The 16,191-nt window shown below is 40.0% G+C and overlaps 1 protein-coding gene across 6 annotated transcripts in view; it reads left to right on the plus strand.

Annotated features, from left to right (window-relative positions):
• TMTC1 (transmembrane O-mannosyltransferase targeting cadherins 1) overlaps nucleotides 1-16,191 on the plus strand; it is a 239,872-nt gene that overhangs the window by 107,345 nt on the left and 116,336 nt on the right. For 5 of the 6 annotated variants that reach the window (XM_032473164.1, XM_032473161.1, XM_032473159.1 and 2 more), the window contains 3 exons: nucleotides 1,220-1,301; nucleotides 3,414-3,517; nucleotides 15,402-15,591. In XM_032473164.1, coding sequence (XP_032329055.1) covers nucleotides 1,220-1,301; nucleotides 3,414-3,517; nucleotides 15,402-15,591 — 376 coding nt within the window. The remainder of the gene's footprint in view (nucleotides 1-1,219; nucleotides 1,302-3,413; nucleotides 3,518-15,401; nucleotides 15,592-16,191) is intronic. The other variant, XM_032473163.1, reaches the window with a different exon arrangement.

Consider the following 16,191-nt stretch of genomic DNA (forward strand, 5'->3'; position numbering starts at 1 on the left):
TATGCAAATGAGGTGTTAGAAATGGACCAACCAGGAGTGAGCTTTTGGGAGCCAATGGAATTTCAGGGGTAAGTTTCATTTCCCTAGAAGCAAGCTGTTTTACGGAAGCGCAAAAGCTGGAAGGCAATGGCCCTGCCTGGGAGGTCTTGCTGGTCCCTTTGTGGGTTTTGCCCCTTCAGGGGGAGGCACCCTTTGAAGAAAAAAATTAGACTCAAAAAAGTAAAAGAAAAAAGTGAAAAAAGGGCAGGGGAAAGGGAAAAAAGGATGAGGTGGGACATGCTTGCTGCTGGATTATGTGGTTTGATTTGACTTTTTTCCCCTACACTTTGTACTTTGAAATACAGAATTGTACACTTACATCTACATTTATAGAATGCAGGTGAAAAGGACTTGCTTTAGGTTTTCTTGGGGCTTGTTGGCAGCTTCCTCTTGCTTCCCTTTCGTCGTCTTTATTAAAACCAGCCAATCACATGTCTTTTGTGGATATACAGAGCTCCCACTTTGTACAAGTGAGTGAGCTGTGGCAGATGTCGGGTCCGCACAAGTTCTTGCCCCTCTAGAAGTGACATCCTTGTAACCTAGTTTGGGTCCAAAGGTCATAGGCAGGTGAGAAAATTATTGATTGCATATGGATGGGCTCTGGTCTGACCGCTGCTTAATTACTTTGTTACCTTGGATAAGTTACTTAACCTCACATACCCTTAGAATCCTTTTTTAAAGTGGTGAGATATTTTGTGGGTGGAAGATATTGTACCTATCAAATTACATTAAGTAGGCAAATAACCTCTTATTTTGTTTAATATCATCCCTGTGACCAGTGTAATCGTATAGTTGCCAGAATGCCTGGGTTATTTGGAATCAGATGGGGGAGTAACCCTTATAGCTCTCTGTGCTAGTTCCGTTCCATATATTATCCCATTTTATTCCTCACGACTTCCTGTGAGGTAGATACCACTATTATCCCCTCTTTTATAAGTGAGAAAATCAGATGTGCAAAGAGGTTAAAAAAAACTTACCAAGACCTTCCAGGCAGTATCAGCAGAGCTGAAGGACTGAAACCCAAGTGGTCTGGCTCCAGAAGCCACGTTCTTAGCTTCAATCCTTTCCAGCCTTTTTTTTTTTTTTTTTTTTTGTTCTGGAGCCTATTCACCTTAAAAGGAAAATATGTGTGGTGGACTCTGATCCTTATTTAAGATTTTTTTTTTCTTTCCTGTTCCAGGTATCTGACAGCAAGCAGCAATAGAAATTTCCTGCTTACTATGAGGCCGTTCTTAAAAAGGGCCATCTTGGTCATAAGTTATGTAAGTATACACACACACACACACACACACACACACACACACACATATATGCTTTTGAAATACTTGATTAGATAACTTTAATTTGACTCAGAGACATGATCCGGATTATTTAATAGAATCAGCAGTAGATTCTTACATGATCTTAAGATCAAAGAGTTTGTATGCCATAAATATTACGAAGCCTTGGAAGATGTGTGTAAAAGCATTCCAGGGCTATGTGAACTCTATGACGCCCACAGTATGAACTATAACATTTTATGAGTCCCTTTCAAGGTGCTGGTGCTGAATTATCTCTGCAGCACGAACCTGGCTGTGTCATTTATCTGTGGCTGCCTATCAAATCACCCTAAAGTGTAGTGGCTTAAAACAGTAACACCATACAGCAGCCCTAAATGCTTTAGTGTGGGCGACATCCCGCTGGCTGTTTCTTCTGCTCATCGTGACTTCTGACCAGGGTTATTCAAGCAGGATCATACAGCTGTCAGCTGGGCTGGGTCACCTCTCTGTGATCACCCATCCTCTGGGGCCTCTCCCCCGTGGGCTGCCCTCTCTAATGGGATAGGCAGGACCTCTTTCCAACATGACAGCTGGATTCTAAAACAAACCAAAGGTTGCAGGACCTCTCAAGGGTTGGGCCCAGAACTGACACAGCATGTCTTCTCCTACATTCTGTTGGTCAATGCAAGTCACAAGACCAACTCAGATCTAGGAGGCAGGGTGGTCAACTCCATTCTGGATAGGAAGAGCGGAAGCCACGTGCCAAGAGGGTCAGAATTCTTGGTGGTCACATTTGATGACTTTCACATTAGTCATCCTCTTATACTGTTGAATGTTTCTATTCAAGGAGGTTAGGAGACCAGTCTCTTATGCTGTTGTGTTCCTTCTAAATTCTCTGTCCAAATTTATAGTCAGTTTTGATAAGAAACTTATGAAAATGTTTTTGAACTACAATTAATGTGATTTTTTTTCTCAACCCTAAAACGTGTTTATGCAAGAAGAGGAGTGTTCAAAACTTGAATGAGGTGGAGAGCTTTGACTGGACCATTTCAGCAGAAGGGGCAAAAGATTTCTCTAAAGAATGCCCTGGTGTCTTTGCATAAAACTAGGAAGATTCAACGCTTGTTTCAGAAGTGGTTTATTTTCTTAGTGTTTGGGAATGCAGGGACTTGCCATTATTTCTGTGATGCCCTATACTTGCTGGTAGAGGGCAGTTCATTTCTTTAGGCGGCTAAGGAAGAGTTAAACGCTTTTCCTGAATCCCTTGGGTCTTAACTGCCTTCAGCTCAAAACGACATGCAAGCCAAAGTGGTGTATTTTGGGGTGGCTTGTTTAGGGAATTTATATTCTGTCAGGATACCTTTTCTGTCACTGCTATAGTTGACATTTCCATTGTAATATCCTTAAGAGTTTAAATTTACTTTGTGTGTGTTCTTTTTAAGACGATTTTTAATTACTGCCTAGGCATTATTTGCAACAGGATAGCACTGAATGGTGATGAAATTCGACCGAGTGACACAAAAGATGTTCCTGGGGGCTGTCGAGATAACCCTTCATGAGTGGTCTGCTTCAGAGCATTCAGGGGTTAGAACATTTCCAGATGTGTTTGTTCAGCACACAGAAATGTCATCTGTCATAATTTACGCTAGCTTTTACGGGGCTGTGGGAGTGGAATAGTGAAGAAATGCAGCGTTGGAGACCACTGACATGAATTCAACTCCTGGGTCTTGCAGTTTACCAACTGTGAGATTCTGGGCACATTGCCTCTAAGCTCCAGCTTCGTCACCTACCTCTAGGGTTGGGAGGCCTCAGATGGATGGAAAGCCTTTGGTGGATAAGAGTTGATAACAGCTAGTAAGTGCCCGAAACTGACAGCTGTTATTAAGAATGTGCTTGCCTTTCCCTCATCACTTGCATTGTTTACTCATCCCTCTACCCAACGATCCATCTTATCTACAAAATTTTCAGTGGCAGGATTTTATAGAAATGGCTCACTAGAAGAATATTTGTAGAGCAAAACATTTGTGAAGTGTCAGAACGTATCCTCCGGAAAGGTGGGGCGCTTACCCTCAGTAAGCAATGGTTTTCTTATCAAATCTTTCTTCTTTTCTCAAGGTGGTGGTGGTTTTGTACTTCCGTCTGTGGATCATGGGAGGGTCTATGCCCCTCTTTTCAGAGCAGGATAATCCAGCCTCATTTTCGCCTTACATTCTTACAAGGTCAGTAGAAATGAATTTTTTTAACCTTACCTGGCATTCATTAGATTGTTTTCGATAATCTTAAATGATATGTTGGCTTTGCATTTTAAGGAAAGATTGTATTCTGCTCAGGGTGTGTGGAGAAAAGAAAGTCCTGTTTAAACATTTGGAATTCTTTTCAACAAGTGGTGCTGTTTTGTCAGCATTATGGCTGTTGTTCTCACATTGGTATATATTTGTTTATGTGACAAGCATTTAATAAGCACTTATCAGTAATAAATTATAGAGTGGCCCGTTTGGCAAGTGTTTCAGAACACTGAGAGGCGTTCAGAGAACATCAAAACTATTTGTAAGATTAAAATCAGTGGGGCAGTTGAAAGTGGCAGACAGAAATGAACAACAATTTTTGCTAAGATGTTGTGGTCAATTATATCTTACCATTTGTCCTTAAGAGATTGAGAGATCAGATCGTGCATCAAGAAGTGTTTTGACGAATGGATCTTGTCCATTGAGAAGGGTTTTAATTCTTAATTTATTCAATCTGCTGTGATGTACTTCTGAGGCTTTCAGATATAATTATAGTTGACAATTTTTGTAACTTTTCATCAAGGTATGTTATTACCGTAATGTTTACACACTAAGGTGCAGTGTTCTTAAATTTTCATAGATTTATATACTTTTTAATATCTAACATTTTTGTAATAGAAACCTCCACGTTTTTGTGTTTGCAAAAACGTAATAAATCTTGAACCTTGACCTATAGCACGTTTATATTTTGGCTTACTTGTATCTCAGGGACAAGAGATTGTTGGATTTTGTTTTCATAAGCCAGGCAGTGATCTTTTCTTTCATTCATTTATCTTATATGTTTCAATTAAGAAGTTTCTATTGTCTTTGCACTCTTTGTTTTTCTATTTTGTTCCTAGTCTTTTTTTTCCTTTTTAAAGACTTTCCCATTCAAAAGGATACCTTCCAGTTTGATTGACCCATTTTTATAATTAGTATTATGTCACAGTTGTTTTCATTACTTGCAATATGTATTTGTATTAAAAAGTCTTGAGTACGCCTTCAGAAATCATATAGTACAGCATCTAATGCTGGCTTATCCCTCTGAGGTAGTCTGGAGCCTTGTTATTTATGTCATATATTTTTCAAAACATTGTTTAATTCGTCCATTAACTCAGCTTGACACCTCTAGCCCAGCTTTTTGTTAATCCTGGAATCTACTTGTGTCTCTCACTTGTTTCTTCTTCCTCTCACTGGTTTTCAACATCTCCAGGGCTCCTTGTCTGGGTATTTTTAGCTTGTTGATAAATTGTCTCAGGTTCTGTAGCTCCTTAAATAGCTATTTTCTGCCTTTAAGAGAAAAAAACTTTGCCAGATGCTGTTCTTGCTTAATGACTCCGTTTCCTTTAGCCTTTGGTTGGTTTCCCTCCAAGGTTTCTTGTCTGCTGAGCACCCCTTATCTTCACGGTTAGATACAGTCTGTTCCCTGAGCTTCCCAATCTCCAAAAGCCAAGCTGCACAGTCAAAGGAGACAGACGGACGAGAATAAAAACAGATTGCTCTCTGCCCACCAACCAGTCATTTCACTCGTAGCTCTGTCATCAGCAAACACGAGCCTGCCCCACAGTCCTCGGTGTCAGGACAAGATGCCTTTGGCCTCTGGCTCACTGCCCTCCTGTCCACACCCTCTTAGCTTCCAGCAGGGTTAGGTTGTATTTTTATCCCTGCTGGTGGCCAAAAAATTTCTTTGGTGGAACCTCTGGCAAAATTAGGACCTTGGGCCAGTCATTTGCCAGGTTCTGCCTTTCACTTCCAAGCATTTATATACTTTTTCTGAGGGGACTGATACACATGTCATCCAGGACTTTCTGTCTGTGAATCCATCTGCGTGACTGTCCTCAGCTAATTCAATCAATATAAAGTGATAGAACAGAACATCCTAACTCCTTTATGTTCTTCCTCTTAAAAAAAAAACACCACATATCTTTCTGTTCTTGTGTTTCATATTTAAAACACAGAGATGCCCTGGGACATTTCAGTGACAGTTGCCATAAATGGCTTTTCACATTCCTCTAAGATAGCTGCTGTATCATTGACTCTTCTGAGCATCCAGAAAATTGTCTTTAATTCCTTTCCTGAGTAACTTCACTACTCTGCTTGCATAATTGTTTGACCTCTGGTATGATGATTCGTAAATTGAATTGCCTTAGTCTGTTTCCAATTCTGTTGGTTTTTCTTTCCACCTCATCAGCAGTGCAATTTAGCTATGATTGGGCTGGCTCTGTGAGTCTGTCTTTATTAATCACAAGTTTGTCATTCAGCATTGTTACTGAGTCCAGACTCGTTCTGCTCGCCACACAACAGGCCAATAAATTGCGAGACGAGGTGTAGGGGCAAGGATTAATGACTATGCGGAAAGCCAGCAGACCAAGAAGATGGCACTCATGTCTTCCTTACGTCAGAATTCAGGCTCATTTTATACTAAAAAGGGGAGGGAGTGTGGTTGGTTGTTGCAAACTTCTTGTTGGAATCCTTTGTTCTTGCAGCTGTCCACATGGGTCAGGTCATGATTTCCTATAAACCTCCAATAAGACAAATTTTGTTCTGTGTTATGCAACTTTTTATCTCTGTATGAATGGAAAATTGTCATACCCTTAAAGGTCAGAGCCTTGAGAATAGGCTGTCCTGTATATTTCAGCCTGTAGGCAACTTTCTTTTACAAAATGTGTGGAATCAGCATGACTAAGGCCAGGAAACAGAGCACAGGGTAAGAGTCAAAGGAACAGAGCTAATATGGAGTCAGATTTGTCCTTCCCTGTTATATACATTGGTCTGTCTCTTTAATGCTTCACCCCCTTTACTGGATTTGTAAAACTCTGAACAACGTTTTTCAGAGTCTTTGCTTCTATCTTGCAAGGATTATCTTCTTTTTAAAGTAGATACAATAACCTTATTATCAGATGAGAGTTTTCAAATTAGTTTTCCTTTAATGATTGCTGTAGTCATTAATTACATGTAGTTTTAAAAACATTCTAATAACTTTAAAGAGTCACTTGGTTTTTTGCTTTGTTTAAATGACTTCTTGTGAAAGTTCTCATTTGAACCGTATTCATTGCAATTTAATGAAAAATAAGAAAGACATACAGGTGGCCAATAAGCACATGAAAAGATGCTCAACATTTCTAATTATTAGAGAAATTCAAATCAAAACTACAGTGAGTTATCACCTCACACTGGTCAGAATGCCCATCACTGAAAAGTCTACAAGTAATAAATGCTGGAGAGGGCATGGAGAAAAGGGAACCCTTCTACACTGCTGGTGGGAATGTAAATTGGTGCAGCCACTGTGGAAAATAGTATGAAGGTTCCTTAGGAAACTAAAAATAGAGTTACCACTGTGTGATCCAGCAATCCCACTCCTGGGCATATATCTGGAGAAAACTTTAATTCAAAAAGATACAATCACCCCAGTGTTCATAGCGTCACTATGTAAAATAGCAAAGCATGGAAGCAATGTCTGTTGACAGATAAATGGATAAAGAAGTTGGGGTACACACCACATGCACGTGTGCACACACAGACACACGTGATGGAATCCTACTCAGCTATAAAAAAGGATGAAATTATGCCATTTGCAGCAACGTGGATAGACCTAGAGATTATCATACTGAGTGAAGTAAGTCAAAGACAAATACCACATGATATGACTTATACACGGAATCTAAAATACGATACAAATTAACTTATTTACAAAACAGAAACAGATTCACAGACATAGAAAACAAACTGATGGTTACCAAAGGGGAAAGGGGGCGGGGAGGGATAAATTAGGAGTTTGGGATTAGCAGATACAAACTACTATATATAAAATAAACAACAAGGTCCTACTGTACAGCACAGGGAACTATATTCAGTATCTTATAATAAACCACAATGGAACAGAATATGAAAAATTATATATATATATATATATATATATATATATATATATATATATATAACTGAATTGCTTTGCTGTACATCAGAAACTAACAGAACATGGTAAATTAACTATACTTCAATAAAAAATAAAGGAAAAAAAATTTTTTAAAGAGAAAAAGCAAGCCTGGCATAGCTTTATGGTGATGCTCTGTGACATGTGAGGGGAGTGAGTGCCTTTGCTCCGACGCCCCTCACTCCTCGGTGGGGTCGCACGAGCCACGTGGCATCAGGCACTGAGGGAGCTACCCGAGTGCAGACTAAGCCTGGGCAACTGGAAGCCTCACAGGTCTCTTTTATGGGGCTGGGAGAACATGGTTAAACTTTATTTTAGGGTAAAAATTATGGCCTTAGGACAAAATAAAAGTATAAAATTCTAATATTTCCCAATTATTAAGCATTATTTTGTTTTGTTTTGTTTTATTTTATTTTATTTTATTTTTACTTTTGGCATTATTTTAACATCAAGTTAATTTCTTAAAACTTATCTATTTAGAGCTGAGTGTGGGGAAATAACTATAAGCAAGACTCAGCCCTGTCCCTGGGGAGCTTCTGTCTTATCGGGAAGACAGGCACGTTAAGAGGTAGTCGTAGGGCAGCGTGGAAGTCCTGAGCCTAGGGAGGGGGCTTGGCAGGGAGGGCTTGGCAGAGGAGGTGACATCTTTCCTGGGACCTAAAGGATCAGAAATTGGAGTCTGCAGCCTGTGAGAGTTGATTTCAAAAGATGAGGTGAGCCCGTCAGGTACTGCTCTCAGGAATTTAAAACCTAAGAGTGAGGCACTTGGCCAAGAAGACTGAAGTAACAGGTGTGTGAAGGCAACAGGAAAGGAGGGGCTGGGCAGCCCTGAGGCTTAGTTCCCTCCTCAGTTATGAGAAGCATGAGTGAGACTCAGGAGCAGATGGAGGAGATGGAGCAGAGCCTGGGAGGAGGAGGGCTGCCGTGAAGGCCTGTGGTCCAAAGAGAAGTTGGCCTTTCTTATAGTTGCTTGGTTTTGGTTCCTAAGAAGTCTATTTTTTTTTAACTGAAGTGTAGTCAGTTTACAGTGTTGTGTCAATTTCTGGTGTACAGCATGGTGCTTCAGTCATACATGAACATACATATTCATTTTCATGTTCTTTTTCAGCATAAGTTACTACAAGATATTAAATACACTTCCCTGTGCTATACAATATGAACTTGTCTGTCTATTTTATATATATTAGTTAGTATCTGCAAATCTCCAACTCCCAATTTATTCCTTCCCACCCCTCTTCCCCACTTGGTAACCGTAAGTTTGTTTTCTATGTCTGTGAGTCTGCTTCTGTTTTATAAATAAGTTCGTTTGTCTTTTTTTTCTTTTTTTTTTAGATTCCACATATGAATGATATCATATGGTGTTTTTCTTTCTCTTTCTGGCTTACTTCACTTAGAATGACTTTCTCCAGGTTCATCCATGTTGCTGCAAATGGCCTTATTTTATCCTTTTTTATGGCTGAGTAGTATCCCACTGTATAAATACACCACAACTTCTTTATCCAGTCATCTGTCGTTGGACATTTAGGTTGCTTCCATGTCTTGGCTATTGTAAATAGTGCTGCTATGAATATTGGGGTGCATGTATCTTTTTAAATTAGAGTTTCCTCTGGATATATGCCCAGGAGTGGGGTTGCTGGATCATACATGGTAAAGTCTATTTTTAGTTTTTTACGGAATCTCCATATAGGAGGGCATTTCCTAATCCCCCATTTTTCATGAAGCACTGGAGCACCATTGAAATGTGATGTTTGTGTTTCACTGTTACCCAAGCATGTCATGTGTGCTCGTCTTCTCACCACCGATGCTGTGAAACGTCCCTGTGGATGATGGGGGCTGCCCCTCATTACCCTTCAGCACCTACAAAAGTGCACAGAGTAGTTATTCAACACTTACTGAATTCATGTGAGGGTCTCCTGCCCCTTGACAACTTAGTTCAGGAAACAGCCTCCTTTGGCTAGTCCTGGACAAGGTTACAAGCAGGAGAGGGTGCTGGTGGTGACAGTAAGTGGGTTATGTCTACAAAGGCCTGTCGTCGTTGCCGGGGCACATTGAGGTCATGGAGACCCTTTTGAAGCATCAGTGGAATACAGGAGTTGGAAGGATGAAAATAGGGGACAGCCAGGGAGAGGAAGGACAGATCACCAAGGCCAGTGGACAGAGGAGGAGCCAGGGCATTGCTTGGAGGTAACGTGGTTTACACTGAGGCTGGTGTACTGACAGTGTTGGCCAGTGCCCTTCCTGAGTAGACGCCATGTGTATACATTGGAGCCAGTGTCCTGTATTTGCAAGATGATGGAGGGTTTTGCAGATGAAAGAAAAAGAAGGATCCTTTGAGCAGAAACACGTTCATATGACACCAGCAAGTGCTGGACATTTCTACTCACAGTGCGTGATCTTCCCATGTATACCTGTGGTAAGCATCTTTCTAGGATGGGCCAATATGTTAGGCTTGTGTTATTCCTAAAGGTTTTTACAAAGGCGAAGAACAGAATCTAGGTATATTTTTGCACTTAAAGCACTCTGGTTTTTTTTTCTTGATAAAAATGAAAATTTAGATTTAATGAGTTCTGAAGTTTCACTGGCATCTGATGCCGGTTCCCCACCAGCCTCGACTGTTTCATCCTGAAAGCTCTTCATTCTTTCCTGGCTTATCAATAAAAATACATGACTCAATTGTTTAAGTGGAATTCCTGGCTTTCTGTGCTCTGTATTCCAATTTTTTGGCAAGATTTTCTAGTGGCTTTCCTCCTGTTAGCAGAATTCGTGGTCGAACATTGGTAAATAATTCATTTTATTTTTGCTCCTGCTTTAAAAAAGAGAGCGCAGCAGGCCAGAGATGCTCAACAGATTGCTTTATTTCTGAAATGTTAGCAGAACTAAACAAGGTGATTAGTTTGAAATGTAATTCATAGCCAATGAGTTAAAAAGAAACCCATCAGTTGCTGATTACAGCCAGCTCAGCCAGCCCCCTAACATGTAATTAGCATCTGGCATGATTCCAAGTGGCTTTTCTATGCTTAAATTTGCAAAATTTTTTCCAATGCTGTTTCAGTATTTCAAATAGTATTTACAGAGTTTACTTGCAAAATTGATCTGAATTCGTGTGCGCAAAAGGTAGGTGGATACCCCTGAGTTTCTGGAGATAATATACATATATTAAAAAGAATGTAACAAAACAGAAACAGACTCACCATTATAGAGAGTGAACTCGTGTTTACCAGAGGGGAGAAGGAAGTGGGGAGGGGCAAGATAGGGGTAGGGGATTAACAGGTACAAACTGCTGTGTATAAAATAAATAAGCTACAAGGACATATTGTACAGCACGCGGAACATAACCAAGATTTTATAATAACTTTAATTGGGGTTTAATCTATAAAAATGTTGAGTCACTATGTTGTACATGTGAAACTAATATAATATTATAAATCAACTCTACCTCAATTTTAAAAAAGGAGGTTTAAAGTTAATAGTCTTGGGGTAAGTTAATAGTTCTGACCTTCTCTGTGTTACAGGAAGGGGAAGGTTCTTTTAGTTCTGTGGTTTACTTTTCTTTTTTAACTAATTTCAGTTACGCTCTGTGTAAAAAGTCACAACTGAACATTTAAAAAATAGGTCAGAAACATTAAGATTGTAACTTTTAAAAAATGTTATTCTTAATATGTGCTTTTTGTCAGTGCGATATGGCAAGTCTAGATTATGGAAGTGGCTGAGGACAACTTGCGGGGCAAGGTCAAAATGTGAACAGAACATTAAAAGTTTCTGCTTAGTGTTTGCAGCTCTTCCGTGGTCAAGCTGCAACCAGACATGAGACAAGGAAGCATTCCTGTTGCCATTCTGTTGCCTTTACCACTACTTAAAAATAGTGTTTATTATGAAAGATGTTAAATATGTACAGAAGTGGAGAAAGTGACATACAGAACCTCCACACGCCCACTATCCAGTTTCCACGATCACAGCTCATGGACAATCTTGTTTCATTTACACCCCAGCCCACTCTTTCCCCCTTGCTCCTCAGTGCGTCATATTGAAGCAAATCCAAGACAGCATCTCATTTCAAATGCATATATTTTGGGTTGTATTTCTAAAAGACAAAGTCCCTTAAAGAATAGATACCATTAGATACAATACCATTATCACACTTTAGAAATTAATAGTGATTCTCCGATATCATATGTCCAACCAGCATTTCAATTTCTTCTGTCTCAGAAGAAGTTATTTTTAATAGTAGTTTGTTTGAATTAGCAGCTAAACAAAATCTGCACTTTGGGTGATACATCTTTTAAGTCTCTTCATTCCTAGGTGCCCTCTCCTGGGGTTTTTCCCCTCCCATTACAATGTATTTGTTGAGGAAACTGCAGTCATTTGTTGTATGGAATTTGTAACATCCTGGATTTGGCACATTGCCTCCCTGTGGTGTTATTTAACATGTTCGGGGCTTTTTGTGTTTGATGTAAACTGGTAATAAAGCACTTGGTTAGATTCAAGTTTAATTTTCTTTTTTATTTGACAAGACCGCTTCATAGATGGTGGTATGTTTACCCATCAAGAGGGACACCTGGCTGTTAGTCTCCTTTTCTGTGATGTTAAGACTGACTAGTAAGTTCTAGGCACCAGATTTAGTCTGATCCATCCATTACAAAGTACCCTGTCAACTTTTCACCTAATAACTTCAGCAGCCATTTAGAATCATTGCCTACATCTATTGTATCAAGGAGAGATAATCTTTTTAAAAGTCATTTCTTTTTTTTAAATTTAATTTTATTGAGTTATAGTCAGTTTACAATGTTGTGTCAATTTCCAGTGTAGAGCACATTTTTTTCAGTTATACATGAACATACATATATTCATTGTTACACTCTTTTTCACCATGAGATACCACAAGATCTTGTATACATTTCCCTGTGCTGTACAGTATAATCTTGTTTATCTATTCTACATATGCCTGTCAGTATCTACAGATTTTGAACTCCCAATCTGTCGCTTCCCACTCCCCTCCGTCTTGGCAATCACAAGTTTGTATTCTGTGTCTATGAGTCTGTTTCTGTTTTGTATTTATGTTCATTTGTCTTTTTCTTTTTTTTTAAGATTCCACATATGAGTGATCTCATACGATATTTTTCTTTCTCTTTCTGGCTTACTTCACTTAGAATGACATTCTCCAGTAGCATCCATGTTGCTGTAAATGGCGTTATGTTGTCGGTTTTATGGCTTAATAGTATTCCATTGTATAAATATACCACAGCTTTTTCATCCAGTCATCTGTCGATGGACATTTAGGTTGTTTCCACGTCTTGGCTATTGTAAATAGTGCTGCTATGAACATTGGGGTGCAGGTGTCATTTTGAAGTAGGGTTCCTTCTGGATATATGCCCAGGAGTGGGATTCCTGGGTCATACGGTAAGTCTATTCCTAGTCTTTTGAGGAATCTCCATGCTGTTTCCCACAGTGGCTGCACCAAACTGCATTCCCACCAGCAGTATAGGAGGGTTAAAGTCACTTCTACAAGCTGGGGTGTAACTTGAGTGACAAAGCTGTGTGGCCTCCCTGCTAAGTTTGATGGCTGCGTATTCTTTAAAGCCAAGACACGGAGAATCCTTACTGAGCTGAGAAATGGTCGCACCAGCTTAGAAGCTCTATGAAAAGAAGCAGCTGCAAGGGACCCGATCGTGTTTCTCTGGGGTTGGCATTCTCATGGGACAGCTTCACGGGCCCAAGCCTGAAAGGGGGAAGGCCAGTGTTCTTGCTTTCACTTTTATTAAATCACAAAGCTTGGACTTTATCAAGCTTTCAGTATATACTGCACTGTCTGTATATTAACATCTTATTTAAAATAACCTCACGGAGGAACATGCAGGGAAACACCATTGAAATGTCCCCACTCCTTCAGTCCACTTCTCTGTTGGGGTTTGAGAGTCGAGGCAGTGAATCCTCCCTGTCGCTGAGCCTCCGCTGATCACTGTCAGCGATTTTCCACTGCCAGCCTTGGAGAAGGAGGAGGAAAGCGAAGAGGGTAAGATAGGAAGGTCTCAGAAGGGAAGGAAGAGGCTAAACCAGTATCTACTTATTGAGAGGAATTCAGGGCGCCATTGGTTCTTAATATTGGAAAGTCACTTAAAAATTATCGAATTGAAATTTGTAGATACTGACAGGCATATATAGAATAGATAAACAAGATTATACTGTGTAGCACAGGGAAATACATATAAGATCTTGTGGTAGCTCATGGTGAAAAAGAATGACAATGAATTTATGTATGTTCATGTATAACTGAAAAATTGTGCTCTACACCGGAAATTGACACAACATTGTAAACTAACTATAACTCAATAAAATAAAATTAAAAAAAAAAGATCGGATCCAACCCCTTTGCCAACCCAAAAATCCCTCCAAAAGGCTCGGACAGTGAGGGAGCTCTTCCCATCACATTCCGTACCCTCCTGGGCTCATCTCCTTAATTCTGTGTATCTTATTTTCGCTGTTTGGATTTTTACTGAGGATAAGGGATTGATCCAGTTCTCTGGTTTAGTCCCAGAGAGAGCCCAAAGAGAAACACGGCTGGACACTAGTTAAAGCGGTGAGAACACACTCTGCTCAGTGACTGCTGACGTAAGGGGAAGTGCTCGGCTTCATTCTGATTTGCGCCAGGGTGATTGGGTATCTTAAAGGGAGCATGAGATGGGGCACGCTGGGGCTCCGCAGTCAGAGAAGTAAAAATAATTGCAAAGGATTGGTCATATAAGCGCATTTAGAATGGCTGTATCTGCTGGCTGACGGTTATCAAAGTGGGGCTTCTGTCCTCCCCCAGCCTGGGAGACAGACCCCATCTTTCCTGATAATTACATCCTAAAGGGGTAGCTCTCAAGTCCTTGAGGAAGATGTCTGAGCTATAAGAGATGCCTACTCCGCTTTAAGCCTTTTGTAGTAGATGCTTTAAGAAAGGGAGGGAGCGGCCTTTGGTCAGGGATTAGTTAGAAAAACAGTAAACTCTCCTGCTGATGGTGACCTTCTCAGGCAGGCATTATATTGGAGTAGGGTGGGGTCTTCCTAGGGACTCGGCCTTCTGCTCCTGGAAGCCAGGCTGGCTTTTGGCCGTCTGCTCGTGCAGAGGTTTGGATGGAGTTTGTTATCTGCTGACAGTCAGGCAGTGCTCAAGGGTCTAGAACACTACTTAACGAATTTGTGTTGACTGAACAGATTGAAATAAATTCAGTTTCTTCTGTGCCAGAAGGAAGGGGCTCAGTTGGAATGCCTTCTGCGTTACCTGGGGGCCTTGACGCAGCCAGGAAACAGGAGTGACACCCCTCGTCATCACTTTCCTTCCCTGGGTCCCCTCAGCTGTTCTTAATACAAGGACAGCTGTATTTCCCTCCTCTTGAAGCCTGGCCCCTCGATTTGTGAATAAAAAGACTGTATCTCCCTACCACAGATATTCTGATATTTTTTTGATACGATTCAATACACATCAATCTATTGTAAAATGATTAAATACGTTCCTATCTACTGCAGGATTCTGGACACTATTAAAAAGGGACAGTTCGAATGTCTCTTAACCTAGGGCGTCATACCCAGCAGCGCAGCACGTCATCACACTTTTATTTTATATCGTTGATCTCAGCGGCAATGCATTTATTTCCAGGATAATTTTAAATACAAGTCGTGGAAAGTCTGTCTTGGCTTGTTCATTATTGAAAGGCCAGCCCCTGCCACAGTGCCTGGAACCTATTACATATATTCCAAAATGACCAATTAGATGACTCAATGAAGGAATGTCTTCTCATCTCACCTCGTCTTTTCTATAAGCTGGATAGTAGAGAAATGCTCTTTAATAGAAACGTGGCGAATGAATGTTTTGCAAAATGTCGTGGATCTTGAGTTGGTTTTCAGTGACTCTTCTTCTCTTTGTAGATTCCTTACCTATTCCTACCTCTTGGCCTTCAACGTGTGGCTTCTGCTTGCACCTGTCACCCTGTGCTATGACTGGCAGGTGGGCAGTATTCCTCTGGTAGAGACCATATGGGACATGCGGAACTTAGCCACCATCCTTCTGGCCGTTGTCATGGCCGTACTGAGCCTTCATTGTTTAGCAGCCTTCAAGGTAATTTTCCTAACATTCAAATAAACTCTGCGTTTGCAGAGATGCTCTGTACTCAGTCATGCTTTTTCTTTTCCCAAGGGAGTGTGGGTCTAAACTGTATTTACTCTTTTGCCTAAAAATCTTTGTGTATTTAAAAATTTTCTGGAAAGGTAATAAGTATTTTAAAGCCCTTAGTGGGGTTAACAGACCATGGCTACCTTAATTGTATGATTTCTTTTATTGTTTCTACCACCTTTGCAGAAATTGGGTCTGAAACTTAGTGTTTGCGAACAAGAAGGTTTTTCATGCTGTGGTTGACTAATTTTTGGAGTCATTTGTTTGATTTCATATAATGATAAAGTAGATAATGATAACATATTCCTAAGTGCTTAAAATATGGTGAAAACTCTACTTATATGAACAAATCCCTGCCTGAGTTGGTTGAGTGATTCTCATTCTCATTTCAAAAAAAAATAGTATAAAACTTTATTAAATTTTTTTAAATATTGGAAACTTGGAGAAATATTGGAAGATGGAAAAATTACTAAATGTAACCATTTAAAAAATGATCAAAGACAGCAAAGAAGTAGAAAATATTTACTTATTTAAAAAACTCTTTCT

This window comes from Camelus ferus, chromosome 34 (genome assembly GCF_009834535.1).
Source record: "Camelus ferus isolate YT-003-E chromosome 34, BCGSAC_Cfer_1.0, whole genome shotgun sequence".
Taxonomy (NCBI): domain Eukaryota; kingdom Metazoa; phylum Chordata; class Mammalia; order Artiodactyla; family Camelidae; genus Camelus; species Camelus ferus.